We start from the raw sequence: 27,617 nt of genomic DNA on the forward strand, positions 1-27,617 counted from the left end.
TCTTTTAAAAGGTATCATTATTCCAGACAGCTTCAGATTCTAGATGGTTACCCATAATTATTTTCAGTTCTGCAAAATTAAAACTTTAAAGAATCCAGCCTGTATAGCATTAATTTGCTTGCATTTGTTTCTCTATTCCTATTTAGAGTTACGATCAGAAATGAAAGAGACAGCTTTAAAAAAATTCCTGAACTATAAGCATTTGTCTTACTAACATGAAAAAGAAGCAATAGAACAGCGTATTCAAAAATTTAAGAACAGTGCGGATCCATCTTTAACTTACAAGGAACAAGGATGGAGGGAAAAATATTTCTATCAAGTCAGACTCATAAAGGACAAATGGAAAAAGAAGCATAGACAATTATTAGTACTGAAAATTGAAAACAAACAGAAATCTAAATGCATACAGTTTTGTTTAATTTTTGTCTCCTCAGGGCAAAAGGCAGTGGATTGCACATACGACAGAGTCTCTGATTTTGATACAGATTTAGCAAAGCATTAAAGCATAAAATTGCCAATTTTCTATGTTGTTCCTAAATGCACAGAGAGGAAATTCTTGGAAAAGACTGTATAGTTTTACCATCTTCTTATCAAATACAAACAGAAAATCCTTTGGAAAAAAACTAGCCTGAAGGATTTCCTTCAGGGCAAGCATATTTAATATTTTCCTGTTCATTTTTATTCTTAATATGGCTGTACTCAGACTCAGTCATACATATTTTTTTGAGAATGTATTCCTCTTTTTTCTGTTTTATTATAGTGTGTCAAAAGTATTCTTTACTTAGAATTATATGAGTCATGCAGAAATGATGTCTTAATCTCTGAGACCTTGAGACTTTAAATGGAACACTGTAGTTCATTGAATGCTGAAATGTACATTTCATTTTGAACAATTTGAGAAAAAATTGGGACAATGAAGGTGATAATTCATTATGGAAACACTAGAAGATGTGTGAAATAAAACAAATTCTATTCTATCTTGATGCAGCTATGAGCTGCCCTTTATGTTTAGATTTGATGTACTCTGGGAATTTGGTTGGTCTGTCCTTACTCTGGAAAGCACAAGAACATATGTATGCATCTATGTGTCTATGCATCTTTAAATGTTTGGAAAAACTTTGCCCTTAGGAGGCCACAGTTGGTGACTTCCCATTCAGATGAGAAAATTCAAGTTTTAAAGGCAATCAATCAGTTGAGGAGGATTCCATTAAATGCAGGACAGAGGTGAGCCAAAGACTAGGCACAAATGCCAGCAAATCCTCACTTTGGAAGTGTAAAAGTAATATCTTCCTGGGGTTCACTGCTTCTTGTCATCTCTTTCAGATGCAGAGGCTGATGGCAGCCTTCATCACTAGAGTGAGGACAAAGTGCAGGAAGTCAAAAGGAAGGTGAGAGATTAAACAGAATAGATCGTGATCTGTAATAGGCAGAGAAATGCCAGGAAGGTCATAAGTCGTATTTCTACCGCAACGAAAAATTATGCCCAAGGACACACTCAGCAATGCATTATCACAAAGACATTCCCCAGCAGTGGTTGTGAGTATGTAGGTAATGGAAGCAAGATGACCATGACCATGCCTTCCTGCCCCTGGGGTTAGAAGTAGAAACTCTTTTTCAAAATGAGGCAGTGTAATTTTCATGCAGCACTACATAGCCCAGCATTAATGTGTGCCAGGTGAACATTTGAAAACAGATCAGCTCACACAGAGCTGTCTTAAGTATAATTTTGTTCTTCATATTACTATTGCCCACAATTTTTGATGTGTAGAAATATTTAACTTAACTCAGTATCTAAAGACTAATCCAGCAACTTTAACATGGAAAAAAGCTTTAAAGTCCCTCCCTTTAGCTTTCCTCTCACTTCAAGGATAGCTACTTTGTAAGAACACATGATTCATATCTAATGCATGTTTTTATTCTTACTCTCTTCCTGAGGTTTTTAAAAATAGTTTGGGTTTTTCCATTCACGCTGTGATGAAGAAAAAATAATGTTAAAGCAGTGCTGTAGTATCACAGTGGTTGTACACACAGCAGAACACCAAATTAATTCACAGCATCTGTAATGTTTGATCACCCAAGGGGAGAGATACACAAAGAAAATCAGTACCATCTAAAAGCAATTTCTGAAGCAATTTCTTCTGCAGAGATTGTCATGTAAGAGACAATGAATTTGATAAACATCAACACATTATCATCGGACCATTCAGAGTATGAGTATGAATAAAGTTTTAAATTAGAGGAGGACAAGAAGAGAACACTAGAAATGCGTGTACAGAAGAATATGAGAGATGTCTGGCACAGATACTGGACAGAAACAAGTGTTCTATGTTCTGCAACATCAGCTATTTCTATGAAATTGTTGGTGCAAGACAAGGAAAAGTACACCTCAAGATCATGTCATGACACTTTTGTCCCTCTATGAAAAAACTAATAGAATGGCACTTTTCTTTTAGCATAAATTTTGTTTTCCAAACAGCAAAAATCAATGCATAAAATTCAGAACCATCGAATTTATTATATTGTGTAAAACAAAAAATGTCATCATTACTATTTGCATTATATTCTAGTAATAAACAAATACATGCAGAGAATCTGGGCATTTGTATGGTGCATTCATTTGCTAAATGAGCAAGTGAAGCACAATAAGTTAGGTTTTCACAAATACAACAGGAAATTGGAGGCTAAACTTGAATTTAATTGATGATGATAGGAAAAATTTTCAACAGATATTAATAGGGAGTTTAGACAAACTCTAAAGGGAAAACAAACAAACAAGCAAACACAGAATCCCCTCTTGGAAACTTAGGTGCTTTAGAAACCATTGCTGCCTCTATTTGTGTAAATTATGTAAGCTAGTAAAGCTTTGCTACTGGATATATCGAAACCAATGTTACTTTGGCTGTTCTGAGCATATTAGGCATAAGTAAAATCATTCAAAATGCACAAAACAAGCCTCCACTTAGATAAGTCTCCCACAGGGCCCTATTTAGAAAATGTATTCAGAGCAAAATTTGTGTATAAAGACAACACAGATTATGGTATCATACATAAGAAAAGCGGCCCCAGTCATTTCCAAGCACAGCAAGGAAAGAGAAGCAAAAAGCAGAGAACCTGACTCTGTGGCACACTGATGACAGGATCTCTGCTGTAAATAGAAAAATTTGTTTGCTTCAGGGAGTGCTTATGCATCTTGTTCTTATCAGCCATGGGGTAAAGTGCAATATATGTAAGCAAGCACTGGAACCGAATGCTGTAATCTAGGGCTTTTGCTGGCTAAATGCTCTGAAAAAACATCACTCAATCACAAATTTTATTTTGGGTCCATCAGTCTGATAGTCTTAATAGCACAGCTTTATCAACAAAATAAGCCTACTTTCACCAAAAAAGTAAATCGACCTTTGCTTCACCTCGGTCTTAGGTGATAGGTGCTACTGGAGAACAAGGTGAGGGTTTTCTATGACAAGGAATGCTTGTTTTCCAATTCTCCGCAATAAGTGTGATAACTGAATTGATATATCGTAAAGACAGAAGAAGCAATAATCATCACAAAACCATTTTTTTCTTCTTTACTAAGCCCACAGACTGTTGATCTGAACAATGTCCTGCTTAAAGACGTAAGGGCTCGTGTGTTAAACTATATGTCTAAACAGAGTCTAGAAATACATTAAGTATTAGATTGTTGCATTTTAAAACAGAGATTAAAATTAAGTTCATTGAGCAGACTAACAACTCAACAAGCAAGTTAGAATCCACATGAATGAAAATTCTGAGCCTAAATGGGAAAGGTGCAATACTGACTCTACTGCCCAAGTGAAAAGGGCAACAGTTTCTACTGTAGGCAGATCAAAGAGACTTCAATTATAAAGAAGAAACCTTAACTGTATAAAAGAACCTTAATCATCCTATTTGAACTGAATGAGTGTAATAAACATAGTGAGAAGATCAGAGTATTAGAAATCAGCAATTACTTTTTTGGAAATATTTAGGTTAAAGAGAAGAAATGGAGCCCTAGATTCAGGCATGAGAGACATGTAACAACTGGCTTGACATCTTTTAGAGGTGCTATGAAAATGGCCATAAAGGAAACATCATGACTTTCAGACCTACTAGAATTCTCTCAGGGGGTCCAACAGATACAGGAACAGAGATCATCCATTTCATGCAATCTACCTGTTTTTTCTAAAATGCCTTTACAAATGGTTTTGAAAGGAATGAAGCAGAGCTCTCATAAAAGCAATGTCACTGCACTGATAAATAATTGATTAGGAGGTAGGGAAGTAAAGTGCAGGAGTGGAGAAGGGCCACAGGGCAATTTTCACTTTGGTTTGTTGTGCTTAACATTTGGAAAAACAGGGTGAGGAACAGAGGAATTGTTCTACTATTTTTTTTTTTCAGAACAGAATGGACAAGAACAAATGAGAACAACTTAAGGTGAGAAACTTATGAAGTCAATGACTACACAATAAAACTTCAAGTAAAAGTCATCATATATGAAGAAATTCCATCTGGGGAAAAAAAGTATTTACTTCATGAAGAAAAAGCCAGCTCTGAGACAACCTTGGAAATGTGATTATAAAATAGAGATCTATGAGAAATGTCAATTTACTGTTTAACATCAATCAAAATACCCAAATCAAATCCTATGAAGTATTTCAAAAGACAGAGGGAAAAAAAGAATGTAATTATGCTTTATAAGAAAGCCCTCATTTACCTGCCTCCTTAAAACTTTGTGTAGCTTGGTTCCATCTGAAAACTTGTGCAAAAGATCAGAGAGGTAAATTCAGGGCAAGAAGAACAAAATTATGGAATATTTTCTCACTGGGAATGGCAAAGTGGACTGTACTTTTCCACCTGTAAAAGAGCTGAATCCTAAATAAACAATAGATTGAAGAGAATTGGTCTTCTGTCTCTCATCTAATAGTAGAATTTATTGTATTAAGCTAGTAAGATCCAAATTGAAGGAAAATAAAAGGAAATTATTCTGCAGGCAACATGTGGATGAAGCAGAATTCCCCAGCACAGACTTTTTGAGTGTCATCTGTTTGGGTTTACAAACAATCTGGATCTGTTTCTGCATACAGTGAGAGTTACTTCATTAATACCTAACTCAGAAATGCAGGTGTTGGTTTAACATATGTGAGTGCATTTGCATATATAGTGTTGAAGTGAGGGGAGAACGACCATTGTGCATCGAACTCGATTTATTGATCGATCAGTCAGTTTAAGTAATAGTGTTAACGAACTTCATGCATATTCCAAAATACAGCTTTATGATAGGCTAACAGAGAAAACTCTAACCACTCCTTTTGTTTTACAATACCGTTGATTGTTTACATCAAACAAAACCAGTGTTCTCACTGTGATACGAACGGTTCTCAAAACTTCCATAACTGTTCCCAGGGTGCCATCTTTTCCCAGAGAGGATGTTACCTTTGTTATGGGAAGACTGCCTGAGAACTTTATTGTTTATACAAGGATGCCTGAGAAAGACTAATTGTTTATAGAAGTCAGGCTGGAAACTGCTTTGAAGCTGCTTCACAGCTACCTGTTACTTTTCTCTCAGTTGCATGGCTTCGTGGCCTCTTTCCTAAAGCCATGCCTGAACTAAACTCTCCACACTTCCCCCGTTTTTTTCTTTAAGAGAAAGGAGGTTAGTTTGCCAGGTCTTCTCTATCATCCTACTAACCATCTTTTGGATACAGCCACAGAAACAAGGTAATATGAGTAAAAGCAATAAGAGTACCCCTAATATCCCTATAGCATATGTTATAAGGTTTCTTAGCCAGGGTCCCAATCCGAAACTTTTAAGCCACTCATCAATACCTAATCCTTCTTCTTCCTTAAGCTTATTAAGCCCTAGCCGTAGCTCTTTTATCTTAGCATGAATAGATACAGAATGATCAGATAAATTCATGCAACACATTCCTTCAAACTCTTCACACCCGTGGCCTTGTGCTAATAATAAGAAATCTATAGCAGCTCTATTTTGTAGAACAGCGTGATTAACACTTTGTACATCTGAAGTTAACATATCTAATATCTGTGAAGTTTTATTCAGTTCACCCTTAGCCCAACACCCTATTTGTTTTGCTAGAGTCAATGCTTTGCTTGCAGCACCCCATGGTAGGAAAGCTGAAACCATCACTTGTTTAAATTTACTCCAGAACCATGGATCTCCTATTTGACTACAGTCTAAATTATGTAAGCTACGCTTTTGCCTGCTTACCTGATGACTTAATTGCATCAGCACAGATATATTAGGGTGAAATAGTGATAACTTGCCTAAATAACAAGGTCCACCCTGAGGCTGGGCAGGTATACCATTCCAGGCTCTATCTCTGCAAATTAGAAATATTCCTGTAGGTAATTTCTTAGGTGTCATGATGCTAGAGCCTTTACAATGGCTGTAGAGTTGTTTAGACACTATGTTTGGCTTTAGAGCTGAATCCAGAGTAGCCCATGTTTGTTTATATGGATTCATCTTTTGAGGATTAGAATAATCAAAGCTAAACCACCATCAGAAGTGCTGGTCATGCTAGCATTTGCACTTCCAAAAAGCTCTAACTCCTCAGGTGGAGAATGCAAATGAATATTAAGAGATTGAACTAACAGGCATTGACGGTAGCCATCACTCTGACTGGCAGTATACCCTTTAGGCAATTTAATATTTACCATACTGCGCATACATAAGGCACGGTTATTAATAAAACTGCAGAAATCTTGAGGAGACCATATTGGGAGTCCTGCCAAACAGGTTCGAAAGGGGTTAGTAACTCCTCCAATGCTGAGACAAAGCGAAGTCTGATTAATCTGCCTAGCAAGTGTTAGCCATACATTATTTCTAGGTTGACTAAAATGTGTTAACTTAAATTCTTCAGCTACCACTACACTAAGTAATATAATAAAAGGAAACCTCATTTTTCTGGTTTTACTTTGACCTTCTTTTTCTTGTCAGTTTTTAACCTTACTGTTCCCGAGACCTGAAGACCACACCTTTGTAATCTTTTAATGCAGTTGTCTAATGCCTGATTGGGATCTCCTTTTATAGGCCCTACAATGAAATGTTGTGTTAAAGGCACCAGTTTTCTACACCTTACAGAAGCTATATATGATGCACTTTGAGCTTTAACCCTTTTTAAAATACACTGTACCTCCCACCGATAATAAGCCAAGATTTTCTGCTCATGTGACTCATAAAGACCTAAAGCTGAGGCAGTGTTTAGTCCTGTTGCATTCCGTAGAGCCCACTCCCAATTATGTTCCCAGTTATGTCTATGATTACAGACATCACACCATAAACAAAAAAGTGACAACTGATCCACCCAAAAGGTCCTGTCACAACCCCCGCAACACAGTGCAACCCAAGCAGCACAATTTGGGCTGTGACATTCAAGGCAGTTCTCTTTTGCCGGTCCTTTTATATGGAAAGATGATAATGATTCAATAATGTCAATCAGTTCCCTGGTTGTCCGGCAACGGCGTGTTATGGCCCTGTCGATCGCCTTCGAGTGTCCCTTCAGCTGAAGCAGTAGTGGTCTCAGGATCAGGAGCAGCTTCTTCTCCAGACGGTCCTTGTCCTCTTCTGTGAGTTGATCCACCAGCCGCTGCATCAAGAACAGGTTTAGTCCACTTGGCAGGTACCCACAATGCTCCTGTAGGGGTGGAAATACAAACATATCCCCTTCCCCAGAACAGGACCTTAGCAGGATCTTTCCATAGCCCTGTCTTGGGATCTCGGTATTTTACCCATACCTCTTTTTCTTGCTCACCAGTTTCTTGTGGCTTATAGTGTAGTTCTGCTGGGGGCTGCCCTACATCACCAAACACACATAAATGATTGATCACAAATAAGCTTTTTAGTAATCTAGAGTGGGGGTCAGTTACCTCTTCCTGTTTGGCTAAATACTTCTTTAAGGTACCATGTGCCCTTTCAATGATGGCCTGCCCTGTTGGGGAATTAGGAATACCTGTAACATGTTCAATTCCCCACTTTCTAAAGAATTTCCCTATTCTATGACTGGTATAGGCAGAACCATTATCTGTTTTAATTCTTTTTGGTGTACCCATCACTGCAAAGCAACTGTACAGATGTCTTTCTACATGAATAGCTTTTTCTCCTGACTGAGCTGTTGCCCATATATATTTACTGTAAGTATCAATGGACACATGCACATACTTTAGGTTGCCAAAACTAGGAACATGTGTAACATCCATTTGCCACAATTCATTTGTTTGTAGGCCTCGTGGATTTACTCCTAGGCCTAAACCACTTCCCCCATTATGATGGCTACAAATAGGGCAAGCCCTCACAATGTCTTTTGCTTCTGAGAGTGTTATCTTAAATTCTCTGCTTAAGCCTTTTGCATTCTGGTGAAACATTGAGTGAGCTTCTCGAGCCAATTGGTGACTTGACAGAGGTGTACTTTGGGTAATAGTAACCAATCTATCTGCTCTATCATTTCCTTCACCTAAACCAACCTTCCATTTATGACTTCTAATATGAATTACAGCATAAGCATGTTCCCTGGATCTTGTAGCTCTCTTTAGCTGCAATAGTAGTTCATATAGTCTTTGATTTTGCACCTCTTTTATGGAAGCATCTTCAATTCTTGCTACAACTCCTGCTACATACAGAGAGTCTGTAACAACATTCAAAGGTTCCTTAAATTGTACCATTGCCCAAACCACTGCTAACAGTTCCATGGTTTGTAGGCTGTCCACTGCTTCTGCTTGCAGAATATGATGCTTCCATACTCCCTTTTCTTGCCAGGTTATTGCAGCAGTTCTTGATTTCCTGCCAGCGTCTGTAAATGCAGTAATGGCACCTGAGATAGGAGAATTCTCTCGCTTTGGACAAGTTATCCAGTCCCAGTCCCCTATCCATTGAATGAACGCTGGTCGAAGCTGATGTGTTTCAATAGGGCAACATGCTCCCAAAAGGGCTTCCTGCATTTCCTCTGAATGAGTCAAATACCAGTCCAAGGTATCCTTCTTCATAGGTATCTTGATGGCAGCTGGTTCTGACCCAGCTACCTGCAGCATCCTTTCTCTGCCCTTCTTTATCAAATTCGCTAACATTTCAATTTTTTGCAGAAGAGTCTTGCTTTGCTGCAGTGGGGGGGAGATCCATTCTAATATCCGTGTTTCCCCTGTTTCTTTTTTACATTGTGTAAGTGCTCCCAAAAGATATTGTGGGCCTTTCCAGATGGTAAGATCTATGGGTACATCTGGATCCCTTTGATGAACATGTCCATGCATAACACAGTCCATAATTTGCTGAATGGCCCGCTGTTGCTTATCAGTGATGCACACCGGATGAGCTGGATCAGTTCCTCTTAACAGTGGACGCAGCTCATCAAGCAGTTCATTAGGTATTCCCACCATCGGTTTTAACCACTGTAATTCACCTAAGAATCTTTGAGCTTCATTTAAGTTGGTTATTTTTGTTTTTAATTGCAGCTTTTGAGGTTTAACAATTTGTTCTGTCATAGACCATCCCAGATATTTCCAGGGAGCAGTTGTCTGAATTTTCTCAGGAGCTACTACCAAAGAGTATTGTGCCAGTGTTGTTCTTATTTCCTGGACTTGTTGTTGTGTGAAAGGCATCAGCTGAGCAAACAATACATCGTCCATGTAATGATATATGACTGTATTAGGCCATAGCTTTCTGAGAGGTTGTAAAGCTGCACTGACATAAAGCTGACACAAGGTGGGGCTGTTCCGCATGCCCTGCGGAAGAACCGTCCATTCAAACCTCTGATCGGGTGCTTCTTTGTTAATCGCAGGTAATGTAAATGCAAATCGTCGCATATCCTGCGGGTGCAGGGCGATAGTAAAAAAGCAGTCCTTAAGATCAATAATTAGCAAAGGCCAATCCATCGGGATCATGGCTGGGTTCGGTAATCCAGGTTGTAATGAGCCCATAGGTTCCATCTGATCATTAACAGCACGCAAGTCATGGAGCAGTCTGTATTTCCCTGACTTCTTTTCAATTACAAAAATTGAGTATTCCAGGGGCTGGTAGACAAACGCAAATGTCCCTGTTGAAACTGTTCTGACACAAGCTGATGTGCGTGTTGCAAACTTCCCCCTTTCAAAGGCCATTGCTTAACCCATACCGGGGTGTCATCGACCCAGGTAATGGGAATTGGGAAAGTCCAAGCAATGGCTTTTACTCCAAAGGGTGTTCATTTGTTAGAACAACCCCTAGCTGAGCCATTATGTCCCGGCCTATAAGGCATTGAACAGTAGGAGGTAACTGCACCACTGAAAAAATCACCGTCAGCTGCTTCCCGTCGATATGAACTGAAAGGGGGGGCGAGCGGCTTGCCAGGGTGAATCCTCCTACCCCGGATACAGCAGTGGCTGCCGGCTGCAAGGGCCAATGATGAGGCCAGCAGCTAGGACTAATAATGCTGGAATCTCCTCCGGTATCCAGCAGACCTGAAAGTGACCTTTTCTGTCCGTTATATTCTATGTCAACTTTTTTCTTCGGTCTCTGGGCAAGATTTAAAGTTAACAAAGTAAGTCCTCCTGTAGAACCAAAAGCGCTGTCTCTCCTCTCTTGGGTTTTAATGGGTTGTATTCCTTTCGTCATTTGCTCAAGCGGTACTAGCTGAGCAATCCTTTGTCCCTTGTTAATTTGGAGAGGAGGAAAAGGAGTATAAACCATAACCATAATTTCTCCCGTGTAATCCGCATCAATAACGCCAGGTAACACAAACAGTCCTAACATAGAAGCAGAAGATCTCCCAACTAGTAGCGCACCCATCGCTTTGTTTTGTATAATAATAGGTCCTTGAACCCCTGTAGGGATTTTCTGCGGGTGCGGAGTCATTAGCGTTACGTCTACTGTGGCTGCCAGGTCCATGCCGAGGCTCCCTGCGGTGGCGGGTTGGAGGCTCCCGGCTGCGGCGGGTTGGAAACTGCCTGCTGCGGAGGGTTGGAGGTTCCCTGCTGTGGAGGGTTGAAGGCGCGGGGGGGTTGAATCTCTGCAGCGGCAACTTGTGTCTGGGCACGGCTGCTGCGGGAATATGTGCTCCGGGAGAAGTTTCCTGACCTCCGCTTACAAGCGCTTGTATGATGGTTATCCATACGGCATTTCTGGCACCAGATTCCAGTAGCCTGGCACTCCTGGCGCGTATGGCCAAAGCCTCCGCAGCGATAACATTTCATGCGGCCCTTTTTATTTGATGCTGCAAATGCGGCTGACGCTTGAAGAGGTGCAAGTGCGGCTAAAACCTGATTCTGAGACGACTTTGCCTGTTCTTGCAACCCTACTCCTAGCTGTTTAATTGCGTCTACCACTAAAGCCTGCTGCCCGGTTGGCACAAGAGCCATCCTCTCTAATGCCTCCTCTATAGTCCAATTTGCTCCTAAGGTATTAAGTATGTTTCTAGTGGTAGAATTACAATTTTGGATCGCACACTGCTTGAGAAGGGCCCCGCGCATAAATTCTGCCACTCCAGCCCTTTCAATTGCAGCAGCAGCTCTATCAATAAAAGCGCCAAATGATTCCTCTCTACCTTGCTTAATTCCCATATATACTGGTATTCCTCCTGGTTCCTTTACTCTTTCTATTGCTAGTCTGACTAACCTCATTGCCTCCCGGCACTTTTCCTGACCTATTAAAGCTTGTGCCTCAGTGCGAAGGAAAGGTCCCAGACCCATAAGCTCGTTAACAGTAACGCCATGGAGGGGGTCACCCTGCTGTCTTTGTACTGCCACACATTCATTTACTAATGCTTGCCAATGGGCGTTAAAAAGCAATTGCTGATGTTGGGTAAAGATTAATTTAACTATGCCACGACAATCATTAATAAGAAGAATACTAGTGTCAAAAATATAGTCGAGCATTTGCTTGGCTGGTTCGCTTTTAAAGCCAAACTGGCTAGCAGTAGCTCGCAACTGAGATAACATCTTCCAATCTAAAGCACTAATTGTCGCTTGAATACCTCCGCCAGCCTGGGGGGTGAAAATAACCGGACAAGCCAGTTCGCTCGCTAAGCTTATCAACTCCTGGTCTCCCTTCTCCATTGCATCTTTGGCAAGAGCTGCCCACGCATCCCGTCTTTCCCGTGCAATCATCACCGCTCGATCGTTTCCCAACCCCGGGCTCTGATCACTTTTCGGGAATGGGACACACGTTTGTGGCCCTGGCTGCTGCGATGCAAGCAATATGGGAGACTCAGAAGTGCTATGCATAGCCTGCGGCAAAGAGGGCAATAAAGCACCCTGCAGAGCACCCTGTGGAGCTTGGCTCGTTAGGGGGGGCTGGCTCGTTAAAGGAGGCGGTGGAAGTGGCGCGGAGGGTAGTAAAGCGCTCTGCGGAGCTTGGCTCGGAGCCTGGCTTGTAGCCGGACTCACAGCCTGGCTCGAAGCCTGGCTCACAGCCTGGCTCGGCGCCTGGCTTGCCGAGGGAGGTGGCGAGGCCGGTAATGAAACCGTCCTCATTGCATGGCCGAGAGGAGTCCCTGACTCTTTATCAAACTCCCTCTCTTGATCGTATTCTTTATTACAATTGTGAGCGGCAGTAGCCTGATAGGCAGCCCTCTTTTCCGCCTGAAACTGCAACAGTTCGTTGTTAATGACCCGCCATAATTTACCCATTTTCCTAGCAGTTTTATCATCGTCTAACGTAGCCTGCCATAATATATCACCAAATTTACGCCACTCCGACAACTCGTGAACCGTGTGGGGATTCACAAAGACTCCCCGTTCCAGACCATAAGCCAAAAGACCTTGCAATTCTTTCTGTAAGTCTATTCCCTTAATTTGCCTTTTTTGCAAAAATGTAATAAAAAGTTCATATGCGGCTTGTCTTTCCATACCTCTTTTTAAGTGCGCACTTTCACCTAGCAGCGTTTTCCCAGACTTATGCCGCACGTATCAGCTGGACCCATCTAATATGGTCGCCAGGGCACGGCGCGTATCGGCGGTTTTCTTTTTTCCTCCGCTTTAATTTCGCGCTTATTGCCGCTCCCGCTGCTTCGGAGCCTGAACCAGTCCTCACTTATCCTTTGGTGTTCGCAATCCCCGTGGTGGCCGCGATCGTCGTGGTGTCCGCTATCACGTCCAGTTGTCACCAATTTGTTGAAGTGAGGGGAGAACGACCATTGTGCATCGAACTCGATTTATTGATCGATCAGTCAGTTTAAGTAATAGTGTTAATGAACTTCATGCATATTCCAAAATACAGCTTTATGATAGGCTAACAGAGAAAACTCTAACCACTCCTTTTGTTTTACAATACCGTTGATTGTTTACATCAAACAAAACCAGTGTTCTCACTGTGATACGAACGGTTCTCAAAACTTCCATAACTGTTCCCAGGGTGCCATCTTTTCCCAGAGAGGATGTTACCTTTGTTATGGGAAGACTGCCTGAGAACTTTATTGTTTATACAAGGATGCCTGAGAGAGACTAATTGTTTATAGAAGTCAGGCTGGAAACTGCTTTGAAGCTGCTTCACAGCTACCTGTTACTTTTCTCTCAGTTGCATGGCTTCGTGGCCTCTTTCCTCAAGCCATGCCTGAACTAAACTCTCCACAATATAGTATATATATGTCAGAGAAAGGGTTGAGAGGAAGCAAGTGGAAGAGGGAAGCTTATAGATATGTTTTGGAATGAGCTACAATTCTTTGCTAAAAAGCACACATACATAGAAGCAACAAGATGCAGATAGCTCCTAAAAGAATCTGCCTCATTAATCCCATGTTAATATCTCTGAAGGAATGCATTTCCATTCTTCCTTTAGCTTTATCAATTTTGAAAGTTGCAAATTCACCAAATGAAACAAAAATCCTGTCAATCACTGTCAGCCCACATACTATTCTAAATTTTCAACAAGTAGCAGAACTTTATATCTCCAAATTCCACCTTCTTTAAAATTCTTACTCTTTTCATTTTCTCAAATCAGAAGATGAAATAATTTCCTTTCTGAGGAAGTCAGCTGTCGCAGACATTTTTTCACAGAAATCCTTTCTTTCAGATTTCTGCATCTTTTGGAAGGCAGAGGCCTCAGAAGAGAATGTAAACAATTGTTATCAGCTGCTGTGAAATGCAACAGGGGCACCTTGATTGGCTCATGTTCCCATGTTTGTAATTGGAGGCCAATCACGGGTGCAAGCTAGGGACTGAGTCCTTGGACACAACTTTGTTATAGATTCTTTTCTTTCTATTCTTAGCCTAGCAGCATCTCTGTAACTTCTCTCTTTATTCTATTTAGTATAGCCATAATGTATTATATATGGTATATCAATAAATCCAGCCTTCTGATCTAGAAACAAGATTCACCGTCTCTGTCTCACCAGCAGCGACCCACTCAAGACACTGTAATATCTGGTGACCCCTCGTGTCAGAGCAAAAATTAAGATAAGACCAGAGGAGCAAAATTGCTGCACTGGGTAAAAAACCTGTATGTGTAGCTTGTGATGGTTGCTTTGAAGTGACCACAGAAGTGGATTCAAGCCAGGAGCTGAAGAACTGAAGATCCTGATTTGGACAGAGTTCACAGCCAAGGCTGACCACAAAGAGAACCTTCTTCTGAAAAACCTTCAGGAAAGATGATAGAAAAGAGCAGAAGACCCGTGGAGCTGGCCAGAGCAAGCTGGACTCTTTCAAAAGGTACTGTTGGCTTTTCTATTCCTGATGAACCAGCCCATCGTAGCTTGTGGCTTTTTGTATGGCAGACAAATGCCTTGCCGGAAGAGGTTCAGTTCTCCCCTTCAGAGGAGAAGATTATTGCCCTCTGGCAACACTGGTGTACAGAAGACAGATTTTTTTTTGGAAAAAACAGATCTCTATGGGTTCTTTCGATGGGCAAAGCTATTGGGTTCTTTACTGATGTCCTATATGCTTTGGATGTTTTTGTCTGGGAATGCCTGGACTCGATTATCCAGTTCGTCTACAGTCAGGGAGGTCCTTTGTCTTCTATCTACCCAGCATTTATAAAGCTCTTCCCAGTTTTGAGATGCAGAGCAGCCGCCTTTCAATGGATTTCTAACTGCTATGGGCAGGCTCCGTTTCCACTGCCCCTGGCAGAAGACCCGGTGGGTGATGACTTTGGGCTTCCCGGCCCCCCCGGCTTCGCGGCGGGGGGGGATCTGAAACTTCACCACGCGAAGAAGTTTTTTTATTCTTTCTCCAGAGCATGCTCAGAGGGAGTTTTCTCCTCCCCCCCCTTCTCTCTCTCCAGGGGGATGGGAGGAGGCGGTGCTGCCACAGCCGGCCTCTCAGACTCCACCTTCAGACATGGGGGCAGCACTGGTCTCTGAGGCTTCCCCGCCCCTGCCAGCTCCGCCTCTCCAGGAGATCCCGTCTCCACCTCTCCAGGCAGTCCCGCTCACGGCTCCACCAGCCTCCCCGCCCCTGCCAGCACCTGCGTTGGAGAAGGCAGAAGAGGCACTTCCGGTCCCCGCTGAGTTGCTAGGCAACGACGAGGATGCGTCTCCAGCTTCTGGCTCAGCGGGGAGGAGATCTCATCGGCCCCTTCACCCCCTTCACCGCTTCCATCGGCCTCCTTACCGCCTAAAGCCGAGATAGTCCCTGTTCAGGATGGTGTGGAAGACAGTCCCGAACCCGCGGGAACCTCAGGGCAGCCCGCGGCTGATTTTACACCCAGCGTGATTCCCTCCCTGGTTCCGGCCCCGCCCCCCGCTGCTTCCATCGGCCTCCCCCGCCGCCCGGACCGGCTGCCCCAGCAGCGGCCCCGGAGGCTGGTCTCTCCTTCCGTGGAGCGGGCGCTGCCCGCCAGCTGACTCTGGGGGCACTGCGTTTGCTGGTTTTTAAGATCAGCATTCTCGGCGGTTTGGGGGGTGGTTTTTTGGGGATTGTCCCAGGGAGGTTGCCATCTCAGCCGCCTCTCCTGCGTCCTAGTGGCATGGGGGGTCAGGTGCATCCCGAGAGTCCTGCCTCTGGTCCCCAGCCCAGAGGGGGTGGGAATGATGAAGCCATGGGGCGGATGAGAGACAAACCCGATGCATTGCAGAGGAAGAGGGCACAGTTGGAGGAGACCATAGCTGGTTTGCTGTGGGGAACAAACATCTCCAGACCCCAGATGGGATTGCTGGGGAAGTGTGAGATCTCAGCACTTCAGGACTGATGTGCAGAGTGACTGAGACCACCCTTGGGGGGCTCGGGAGTCTTGGAATATTGCTAGAAGTGTCTGGTGGTTGGACTTTGATCTTACACGAGAGACGACACTTGTATGAGGATGAGAAGATTTCACTAGGGTAAATGGTGAAGGGATAAGTTAATTAGTGTGAAACACAGAGTTTAAGATTTCTGTACGGGGGAGTTTAAAGAAGTAAGATGGAGGAATTGGGGCGTGTTTTGTCTTTCTTCTTTTTCTTTTTGGCCTCTATCTTCTGTGGTGATGTTGGCCCTTTAGATTGGTTATTACTAAAAGTGCACTAGTTAATAAGGGTAAAAGGTATTGAAGAAAATTGATAAATATTGTATACGTAATTTTGAGTATAAAGATAAGTGACCGCCCCGGGGGCTCTCGGTGTGCTCATGGCTGGCTTGCTCTGCAGACCTCTGTCGGGCCGAGAGAAAATCTTTTAGATAAACAATTAATAAACACTGAGACCCAGAAAAAACCTGAAGCCTCTTATCGTCCTTTGAAGCGCGGGCTGTCCAAGACCACCCCGGGCCTTTCCAAGTCATTGGAACAGCCGAAAAACCGACAGGGAAGGCTTCTATTTCCCTGCTGCTGGCATGCCTCAGTGGTTTTGGGGCAAGGAAGCATCTCACTACCTGTGCTGCCATTGTGCTGGCAGCAGGGTGCAGGCCTGAGGGAATGCAGAGCCTGCTTCATGGGTTTGGCCTGGGCCGTTGGGCTCAGGAAGTTCCTGGGCTGGGCCCACTGCATGGCCTCCTTATGTTTCTGGGAATTCTGGTTTGTCCTACCGGTCCTGGTCCCCCTTTGTGGGCCAGTTTTGGGGTTCCTGGTCCATCATGGGCCAGGGCCCCCAGGGCCTTTCCTTCTTTGGCACTGCTCTGCTCGGCTGCTGCTCTTTTGCTTTTCTAATTAAAAAAAAAAAAAAAAAAAATTAAAACTAAATAAAAAAGATTGAAAATAGCGGGCAGCAGCTCTGAAGCACTGAAGCATTTAAGGGCCAGAAAAGGACATTCCAAAAATTATTCAAATTGTTTGAAATTGCTTAAAATTGTGTTAGTCTGTTTTCAGGACCAAAAAGGACTCTCAGATGTCCAAAAGAAACAACTGCAGCTCATGGACTGTTTCTGAAACTCAGCTGCTTGGACTTGAATTCTCTTTGCATTGTTTTTTGCATTGTTTTTAGATTGTAGGATAGTTTTAGTGATTTGGTAGTATTGTATATTTCACAGGTGAAGAAATCTGTTCATTTCACATCAGCATTTTTCTTTTATTTTATACAATTTAGAAAGGTGAGATGTCGCAGACATTTTTTCACAGAAATACTTTTTTTCAGATTTCTGCGTCTTCTGGAAGGCAGAGGCCTCAGAAGAGAATGTAAACAATTGTTATCAGCTGCTGTGAAATGCAACAGGGGCACCCTTATTGGCTCATGTTCCCATGTTTGTAATTGGAGGCCAATCACGGGTGCAAGCTAGGGACTGAGTCCTTGGACACAACTTTGTTATAGATTCTTTTCTTTCTATTCTTAGCCTAGCAGCAGCTCTGCAACTTCTCTCTTTATTCTATTTAGTATAGTCATAATGTATTATATATGGTATATCAATAAATCCAGCCTTCTGATCTAGAAACAAGATTCACCGTCTCTGTCTCACCAGCAGCGACCCACTCAGGACACTGTAATAGTCAGCTGTTTTTCTCCTCAAGAAAAAAAGCCTGGGCACAAGGGAATGGACAATACCCCTTTCTAAAAAATCAGTGGTGAGGCAGGAAGTTTATCATTTTGGCTTTCCTTTAATCTAGACTGATTGATTATTATTTTATATTGATCTCTGTATAAAATATTCACATATTTTGAATGTGTGAGGAGTCTTCTCCTGTTTTTTTATCCGACAGTTAAAACCTGTTTGGTGTGGGGAAGAAGAAAGACAGATATTTAGCAATCAAGGGTGAGGCAGACAATAAGGGTTTACTGAAATGAACATTTAAACAAAAATTAAAAGTGCCAAATAGAACAAAGCTTAATTCCCTATTGAGGAGCTAGTTTTTATAAGCTTATCAAGCACACCCTCTATGCTTAGGTTCTTTCATTTGTCCAGTGACTTTTTTGTGGTGCTGCACAGTACTCAGACCTCTCTAAATGCGGGGCCTTAAGGGCAAGTTAGGCAACCTCAAGAACAGGGGTTGTGTGCTTCTGCTCCACAGAAAAACGTAGTCTCTTCCCTAGGTATGGTGTTATCATCTTATAACTTCTGTTCACATAGAAATTTTGGTGTGCAGTAGCTATGGAGAGTTAACCAACTCCATCCCAGATTATTTTGGGATTCAAAGGAAAAATGAAGTAAAATACTGAGCTTCCATTAACTGAAAACAGATTATTAATTTATTGCAAGTCCTGCCAGACTGCATGGACAAATGGCAGAAAACAAATAGAAACAAGTGAACTAAAAGGTTCACCTTTTAATAGAACACTTTTTTTTTAAATGTGTCCTTTAAAGTACCTAGAATGATCCTATTTTACATCAGATTTCCATAATAATTAAACTTAAATATTACAGAAAAACATCCTGGTCAACTTTTATTGTAGTAAAGCCAGAGAGTTAAGTTAAGGTCAAAATTAAAACTGCTATAAAGATATGAAGAAAACTGTCTTTTGATCAATTTTTCCATTATAGTTCTGAGCTATTCAAGTTGCATAATAAAGGCCAAATACCAAAGCATCTCAATTAACACTGTAACATTTTTCTTATTGCAATTAGGCATTCTAGTTCTGAAATAAAAGGTGCGTATGTCTTTCATTTTTCATTTTCTTCCAACATGATCAGTCTGAGGCTATGGCAGCAAACCTATTATAAATTGTCTGCAAGTAGCAGTGCTGTCCTGAAAAGAGAGTCGGAAAATAATTGTCTCTGAAATTTATTTCTCTGATTTCCTTTTGCTCTGGGCAGGTAGTAAGTTTGCTGTGACCTCTAGTGGCACAAATTATGATGTTAGTTTAGCTGGGCTTGTTTTGTGATTTGGGTCAGAGGGGCATTGTGTCTCAACTCCATTTTCTCTGCCTCTCCTGTTGACTGCATTGCGTGGATAGCAGCCACTCTTTTATGCACCCTGTTCACAAGCTGTAAAGAATTCAGCCTCTACCCAGGTTACTTTAAGGGCATGTAAAATAAATGACAGAAGACATGCTAAGAATTGTGTTGCAGCTAACGAGACAGTGCGCATATTCACAACACTGACACACCAATGTCTGTTTTTACTGTCACTGTTAGAGCAATGCACTTTTCAGTAGGGGTGAAGACAAAAAGTATTAGCTACAATGAAGACATGAAAGCGATAAAAGTGCAGTAGGACTCTTCAGTATTGCCTGAAAGATTATAAAACATTTCTTCAAGGACTAAGTACAAATATATCATAATTCTGACAGGGTTAGTTATGACAAGTCATCAGAACACATGAGAAAAATTGGAACCCTCTTTCCTGACATATAAATAAAAAGCGTTCCTGCAGGAGTACCTTCTGAACCACTACTGCAAAGTAATACCAATTTTTTACTAATGAAAAATATACTTATTTAAATATAATTTGCAAGATATGAACAACATTTTAAGAGACAATTATTTTGTTCAGGGAAGAAAGATTAAAAATATCAATTCACTGCATGACTGAAGAATCAGAAGTTATTGTTGAATATTGACTACTGGTGGGATGAGGAATTGGTTGGATGGTTTCATCCAGGGCATAGTGATCAATGTCCCAGTGTGACAAGTAGTGTCTGTACTGGGACAGGAACAGATGATGCCTTCATCAGTGGCATTGGCAGTGGGATAGAGCACAGCCTCAATATGTTTGCAGATGATGACACCAAGCTGAGTGCTGCAAGTAACAAGCCTGAAGGATGGAGTGCCATCCAGAAGGACCTGGACAAGCCTGAAAAGTGGGCGCATGGGAACTTCTTGAGGTTTATCAAGGTGCTGCTCCTGGGCTGGGGTAATCCCTGGTATCAATAAGGGCAGGGGAATGAAGAGATGAAGAGCAGCCCTGCCAAGATGAACTTGAGGATGAAAGTGGAAGAGAGACTGGACATGACTTGGCAATGCACATTCACAGCCCAGAAAGACAAAAGTGTCCTGGGCTGCAGCCAAAGCAGTGTGGGCAGCAGGGTTCAGGAGAGGATTCTGCCCCTCTGCTCTGCTCTGGTGAGACCCCACCTGCAGTGCTGCATCAGCTCTGGGGGTCTTTGAGGTGGAAGGACACAGATCTGTAGGAGCAAGTCCAGAGGAGGGCTCTAAAACAATCAGGAGGCTGCAGCACCTCTCCAACAAGGAAATGTTAAGGGAACAGGGATTGTTCAGCCTTGAGAAGGCTTCAGTGTAACCGAATGTCATCCTTTCAGTACTTAAAGGGGCCTACAAGAAAGATGGGCACAGACATTTTAGCAGGCCCTGTTGTGACAGCACTAGAGGTAATGGTTTTGAACTAGAAGATAGTTAGATATAAGGAATTTTTTTATTATGGAGAGGGTGTTAAAACACTGGAACACTTTGCACAGAGAAATAATGGATGCCCTGTCCCTGCTCATTGCAGGGCAGTTGGACTAGATGAGTTTTAAGGTTCTCTTTCTGCCCAGACTATTCTGAGATTCTAGGATTTTTAGAACCATTCATGAATATAACTCAGATTTTTAAAAGACCATTCAAATTTACTGATTTATATTAGTGACCTTTCCTTTTTTGCTTGCTATATCAAACACTTTGAAGTGTCTGTGACATCCATAATGCCATTGTTTATTGCATTTTTACCTATTCCTTTTAATCAAGAGTTTCATGTTACTCAATTTTATGCACCTTACTGAACTACCCAGACTTTGCAGGCTCCCCACACAGAGAGTAAAAAAGATTAGTCTTACCTATAAAATTATATGGAGCAAAACTCTGGGTCTGCTCTTCTGAGTAACTTCTCTTAGCTGTCTGCTGTGGTAAATATTTCAGATAGAGGTTTTTCTAGCATGTATTTATTCTTCTGGCAAGTATTTACAATCAAGCAGATTTTGTAGGAAAAAATACTATGGTAACAATTATTACCTTTTTTGGTAGGAGTAAGGTCCCATTTTCATCAACTTCAGAAGCTCAATTTAACAAGGATTGACAGCTTTTAAAATCTCTTGTGATGCCATCATTCCAGGAAATTTTTTGTTTACAATTTGAGTTTAAGAAAGTTTTATCTGAGAATACGGCATTCTTCTGAAGAAATTTTTTTCACATCCATTATCAGAATTAGTTCCAGAGGAGACAAGAATTTTTTTACTATGTCTGAAAAAATAAAACATCATGTTTTTAAAAAGATGTAAAACTAAAATACTTGGATGAACTTTAATATCATTTTAGGTATTTTATAATACAAAGCAATAGATGAATCTTATGCAAAAACACTATTGCTTACAGTTAGCTATACTTTAAAAATGAATGAAATTAATAAACCCATTTACACTGTTGACAGCTACAGAAAACCAGTGTATCCCAATAGCACTTAATATACAATTATCACGAAACTGAGTATCTTTGGATTTTTAAACTGGAAAAGCAGGTGCAATTATTAATAATAAGTTCAGCTGAATCAGATGAAGGTCTTGAGACACAGACAGACTTTTCAAAATGTCCCATCCTGATACCTGTGATAACTGCCATCTGTCTTCCAACAAATTCTTCCTGGAGCAGTTTGTTTGTTGTTGTTGTATTTTTAATAAATGATCACTGAATTTTGGAGCAAAGCTGATAGATATCAGCTCTGTGAAGTGTGTATTGTGAGTCAGGTGGCTGTCACTGTTGAGATTGGAAAAGCTCTGCGCAGCTGAGGAGCAAACCTCCCGAGCAGCCGCCAGCGGTGTGGCCAGGCTGCCTCACGCGTTGTTCAGAGCCTGCCCGCAAAACAAGTGCTCAGCCCCACCCCTTTCCCTCAGCACTCGCTTTCTGTGACAGTGACAGATGCAGTGTGGCTTCTCACACGTTTACTGGAGGATCTATATATCCTGTTAACACTTCATCTGGGTCACCAAAGCAGTGAGGATGCTAAGATGAAGGTCCAGCAACATAACAAACACATTTTTCTTACTGCTACATCATGTTGTAGACTGTCAGTTGTAGAAGTGTTTGAACTTTTCCAGTACTCTGCTTTTCTCATCAACTTCCTTTAACCCTTAGCAGCAATCAAAAACTGTTCAGCTCTAGGCTGAACAGAAATATTAACACATTGCGGCATTTTTTCCATCTCTATATGATTTTATAGGCTAATAATTGCTTTGTTTCTCATGTCATTTCCTTGAGTCCAATATAATCTGAGAGTAACGGAAAAATGTGCACATTTCTTCCACTTTTATAGGTACTGATAGTTCAATTTTATTGGTTTCCACATTACTGCCAACATATTTCGTTTTTTTCCTGTTCAGTCTCTTTATTTCAAACTTCATTTATGGTGAAACAAAAAAATATATTGCTAACTACAGAACACAGATAAAAAAAGCCTACACAGTTCCTAGCCTAAGAAAATCATAAGGAAGCTTAGAAAACCAAAAGAAGATCAAGAAACTTCTCTGATTTCACTGACATTTGTAACAGATGCCCATTGGCATAATAGAAAAGTCTGAAAATTCCTTCTCCGTGACTTCTTTTGTGTAAGAAGTCTAATATTTTCTAGTCTACTAGTAAAAGTGGAAATAAAAATAATTTCCCTAGTAACAACTTTTAATGTCCATAATCATATCACCAGCTGACTTTTACTACTTGTTTGCAGCTCCTTAAACTCTATGTAACTTTGTAACATATGCAAAAATTTGACCAAAGAATTTGTTTGGAGTCTGCCCTTTGAGTGACTCAATGAGTATTAATAAATAATAGGGGAAAATTTTCAAAAAGCAGCACAATACATTAAATGCATCACCCTCTTTAAATGTCTGGAGAAGCATTACTAAAATATTCCAAGTAATTCTAGATTCAGTAATATAGTAAAACTCAGAAAATCTCATTACATGATCAGAAAAAATCAGAACATTTCATGCTGAGTAATGGAGATGTAAAGTAATTCATCCTAATGGTAAGGACATTCATTAGTAACTATCAAAGATTACTAACCTAAAACATATCCAGTTGTGTTAGTATAATGTCTTCTAGACCAAAAAGAAATCAAGCTTTAATACATTGCAAATATAATCAGCATGTAATGCGCTGTAGCAATTCTGAGTCCTCATGAAAATTTTTAAGTCTGAGAAGGTGATAATTTGAAGACATTCCCCAAAGCAATTATAAAACATTTGCCTGAACTATTCCCTCAGTACTTTTTTCCTCTGCTTTCTCCATGTCATTTTTAAAAGGAAGGACAGAAGAGTCAGGTTGCCATTTGAACACTGATCAATATAGTCCATTGTAAAAAAAAGTAGGTAACCAAAATTTCAAATTTAAAAATGGCCAAATTCTTGTAACCTGGGGAAAAATTATGCAAGAAGAAAACAAAAACTAAAAACCTCATAACATTGTTGTATCAACCTAAAGGCAGTTTTTAAATTCTAAGCAAAAAAAAAAAAAAAAGTATAATTCAAAGCGCCTGAGATGTCCTGGCTTTCTCCTTTGGTCTTGGCTAGACTGTCTCACCTTGGCTAGACTGACTCTCATTTTATGCCTCTCTGGATCAGCATGAGAGTTGAATCTTTCTGGTTTTCCCTCATATCTTTCTCTCCACCCCAGCTGAAAATACTCAGCTAATGAGTGGGAAATTACTTTAAGAATGAAATAAAAAGCATGAGGAAGGTAAAAGATGGAAGTAAGAATGAAAGCAATAATTACAGGTTGATTTTACGCAAACCAGAATCAGACACTGTAGTTTTAAAGTGCAGGCTTAGATGCTCACAGTTACTACTGCAGGAAGGAGGTGCAGAACCAGAACCAAAGCTCTTGGAAGAGGGATAATTGTTCACTTGCTCAAGGAGGTGAACCAACTTACCTTTTAGAATTAACTTTTAGGAGCTTACATCTACAGTAAATAAGCATGACAGCTGCCACTGGCAATCGGTTAAGAGGGAGAATTACTAAATAGTTTACAGTGGCAAAATGCCAAGGGAAAGTCATTACAGGCAATTCTGTGTGAATGCTGCTAATGCACACAAGACAACTTTAAATGGACAGCAGTTTACAAGGGGGTTGAAAATTTAAAACAAGTATGCTTCTTCATGCCGAAGCTGAGCAGTTGCTTATCTTTCAGCAGACGATATGCAATATTACCACTCTGTACTACAAATCAGAAGTTGGAGAATTCCTGTGAAAAATGGAAATATTTTCTGTGCTCAGAGAGCTTCTCATTTATATGAAAAATAACCTATCTGTGTCAGCTTGCATGAATGGACTGCCAAAATGAAACTCAGTCTTTCCTGAGTATTTCATCTAGATACCTTCAGCTGAGATTACACAGACAGCTATGTTCAAATTACATTTTTCAACAAGGAAATAAAAAGAGACTTTAAACAACACACTTTTTTCTTCCTTTCCCCTGAGTTAAGTTGTGCATTGGATTGATGCTTCTCATGATATTCACTAATAAAAAAGCTACACCCAAAAGAAGCACCAAAGTTGCTACCTTAACCTATGTGTCAAGAAGAAGAGCCAATACATTTTGTTTTCATATAAATGCAGTCTACATCACAATAGGTAATAATAATGTTTAATACTAAATGCCCAGGTTCAATATGACTGGCTGATTACCTATTTAGTATATGAGCTTCCTAAAAACTTTTTTTCCTCTTCAAAATATTCTGAAAGGTCTCTTGCCTAGGTCAAGATTCTAAAGCTGCAAAGGTAAATACAATGAAAGAAAGTGTGTCCAAATACATTTATATATGCATCAGTAAGTATTTGTGAAAAAGAGAGTGATACAGATTCAACAGCAGCAGAGAATATATGGACACAGCTAAGAATGAGGGTTTGATTTTTAACAATCTTTTGCTTATATGAAAGAGTGCTATTTTCTCCTTTTAGGATTTACGTTCATGCTATAGTCTCATTGATTATTTTAATTAGGAGGCAAAAAAAAAAACCGGCAATGAAAATTTCAGACTTCCTTTCCTTGAATTCCTTCCATAAGGTCCCAGAAAATGAAAGTTCCCTGTACTTACTGTGAAGCTTTATGAGTGCATATGGAGCAAACAATTGAGAATTGTCAGTTCCTGACTGCATTAAAAGGAAAAAGTAATAGAACAACTAATTAGAATAGTATTGCTTCACTACAATTTTTCTCTTGGGAAAACAGCTACTGCAGAAGGGCAGTGGAGTCACAGACCACACATCACCTTGTTTAAATTATTTTTTTTTAGAAGCACTGCAAGTACTGTGGATTCAGCTTGCTACTACATCTTTAGTAGTACAAGCTTTGCTTCTCAATTTTTTAGATATTAAAGTGCCTAAATAAAAAGGACACAGAATCTCTAAATCTCAGCAAAAAAAAAAACAAAAAACAACAAAACTCCACAGACCCATAAATCTATTCTCTTGATTCAAGGATATGTTGTCACTTTTTTTTTTTTTAGGATTTGACTGTTTAAGGTTTTTGCCCACTACCACTATTTTCTGGTAAACAAACCATATAATCAAAACATTCAAATTTTGAAGTACTAATAGGATATTGGTAATTTATTCAGAATTGTGCCATGAATATTCAAATCTGGAGGGGAAAGCACTCCTAGGAGACATTTGCTTTTTCTCTAAAATTTATAAATTTTAATTTTCCCTGAAGTCCTTATTATAAATCAAATCAAATTATTCTGAGAATCAGGCACTATGTAGGAAAAAAAAAATTGCTAAATCAGGCTTCCATTACATGGTTACTTCTATCCCACAATACCTATTACACCTCTAAGGAGAAAATGCAAAACCAATAAAAAACCACTTATATGGAGAGAACAAAAGTGTGGATATGAATAGAAAGTTTAAATTCAGAAGTTTAAAAACTTTCTCAGAGGAATAGGATGACATCTTTACAGAAGAAAGATATTGCAGGCTGTGATGATACACAATACACCTTGCATATGGAACAAATCCTATTTTTGTTAGACATCACCTCGATCAAATTGAGGTTAAGGATGACACATCAAGTCATGCAATATTTCTTTTTTCAGGGGAAGACTGTCAGATTAAAACTCTGTGTTGTTAACTAGATGATAAGGTTCCTGCCTGTAAACTCCAGTTTACACATTTTAATTTTTTCACAGATACTTTGATTAACAAATATAAGCAGCACGGTCTTGTGTGAAATTTCAAGAGTACTTTGTCTTTTGAAAGAATCAAATATTTAGGCATTTTATGAATCCTCAATATAGGTGTTATCTGTGAGTTTCCAAACCATGTCTATGAGTCTTACTATAATTTCAGGGATTCATAGTTTTCTCCCAAATTGCAAAGACATTAGGATTCTCCGGAGTTCTCTAAATCCAAAAGAATTATGAAGAGTCATATCAGGCAGTAAAAGGTGGAAAGGCCACGAGCAATAATGCCTGAGTATTAAGGCTGGAATAGTTAATAGTATGATATTGGGAACCATTTCCAAGCAAAAGTTTCTGACTAGGTGCAAAATATTCTTTGAAGTATTTAAGAGCAAGCTGGTCAATGTGTAATTTATTTCTATTACCTTTTCAATAGATTGGACTTTCTCTCTCGATTTTTAGTCACGAAGTATAAAACATTCTGAGAACAAACAGGCACAAATAAACCAAACAGCCCTGTGAAGCTTTCCCAAAACTCACTGAAAATGTAACAATAATAAACTGTACAGGATGACTGAAAGAGGATAAAGTAAATACTAAACTGAAAGAGGATGAATTTAGGTTGAATATTAGAAAGAAATTCTTTGTTGTGAGGGATTTGAGGCACTGGAATGGTTGCTCAAATGAGCTGTGGATGTCCCGTCCCCAGAAGGGTTCAAAATCAGGTTGGATGGGAGTTTGAGCAACCTGGTCTAGTGGAAATGCCCCTTCATGTGGCAGAAAATTTGGAACTAAATCATCTTTAATGCTCTTTCCAACACAAAGCCCTCTATGATTCTATGCTCCTCAAGATGAACAAAATTAAAATTATGTGTCAGTGACAGTTTCCATTAAAAGGCATTTATTCAACATTCTTTTATGAACAGTTGCAATATTTTTCTGATAATTTGAATATTACATCCAACAACATACAATACCTTTACAATTGCATTTTGCCTGCTGATGAAAACCATCACATTTTTTAAAATTACGAGTTTTCCACTGAGTTTCTGATGGTTCAGAAAGACTGATGCTTGTAGCATGCATATTACAAACATTTTCCTCAATATTGAGATAATGGTAATGGAGTAAGAACACAAAGAAGATAACACAATCCAATCTATATATAGCAAGGGCAGTATACTGGGACCCTATTTGAAACTGAGCCTTGCATGTCCACTAAACTTTCACCAATCCTCTAATGATGCATGCAATTTACAC

The 27,617-nt window shown here is 40.3% G+C and overlaps 1 protein-coding gene across 1 annotated transcript; it reads right to left on the reverse strand.

Annotated features, from left to right (window-relative positions):
- Positions 1-10,848: 10,848 nt before the first annotated feature.
- On the reverse strand, positions 10,849-12,609 carry LOC132070987 (endogenous retrovirus group K member 6 Gag polyprotein-like). Its single transcript, XM_059468280.1, has one exon. The coding sequence runs from the start codon at positions 12,607-12,609 to the stop codon at positions 10,849-10,851; it is 1,761 nt and encodes a 586-aa protein (XP_059324263.1).
- Positions 12,610-27,617: the final 15,008 nt, after the last annotated feature.

This window comes from Ammospiza nelsoni, chromosome 1 (assembly GCF_027579445.1).
Source record: "Ammospiza nelsoni isolate bAmmNel1 chromosome 1, bAmmNel1.pri, whole genome shotgun sequence".
Taxonomy (NCBI): domain Eukaryota; kingdom Metazoa; phylum Chordata; class Aves; order Passeriformes; family Passerellidae; genus Ammospiza; species Ammospiza nelsoni.

Bases quoted from the DNA above. Each gene is read 5' to 3' on its own strand.
- LOC132070987 (XM_059468280.1), bottom strand. From the start codon at position 12,609: ATGGGTAAATTATGGCGGGTCATTAACAACGAACTGTTGCAGTTTCAG.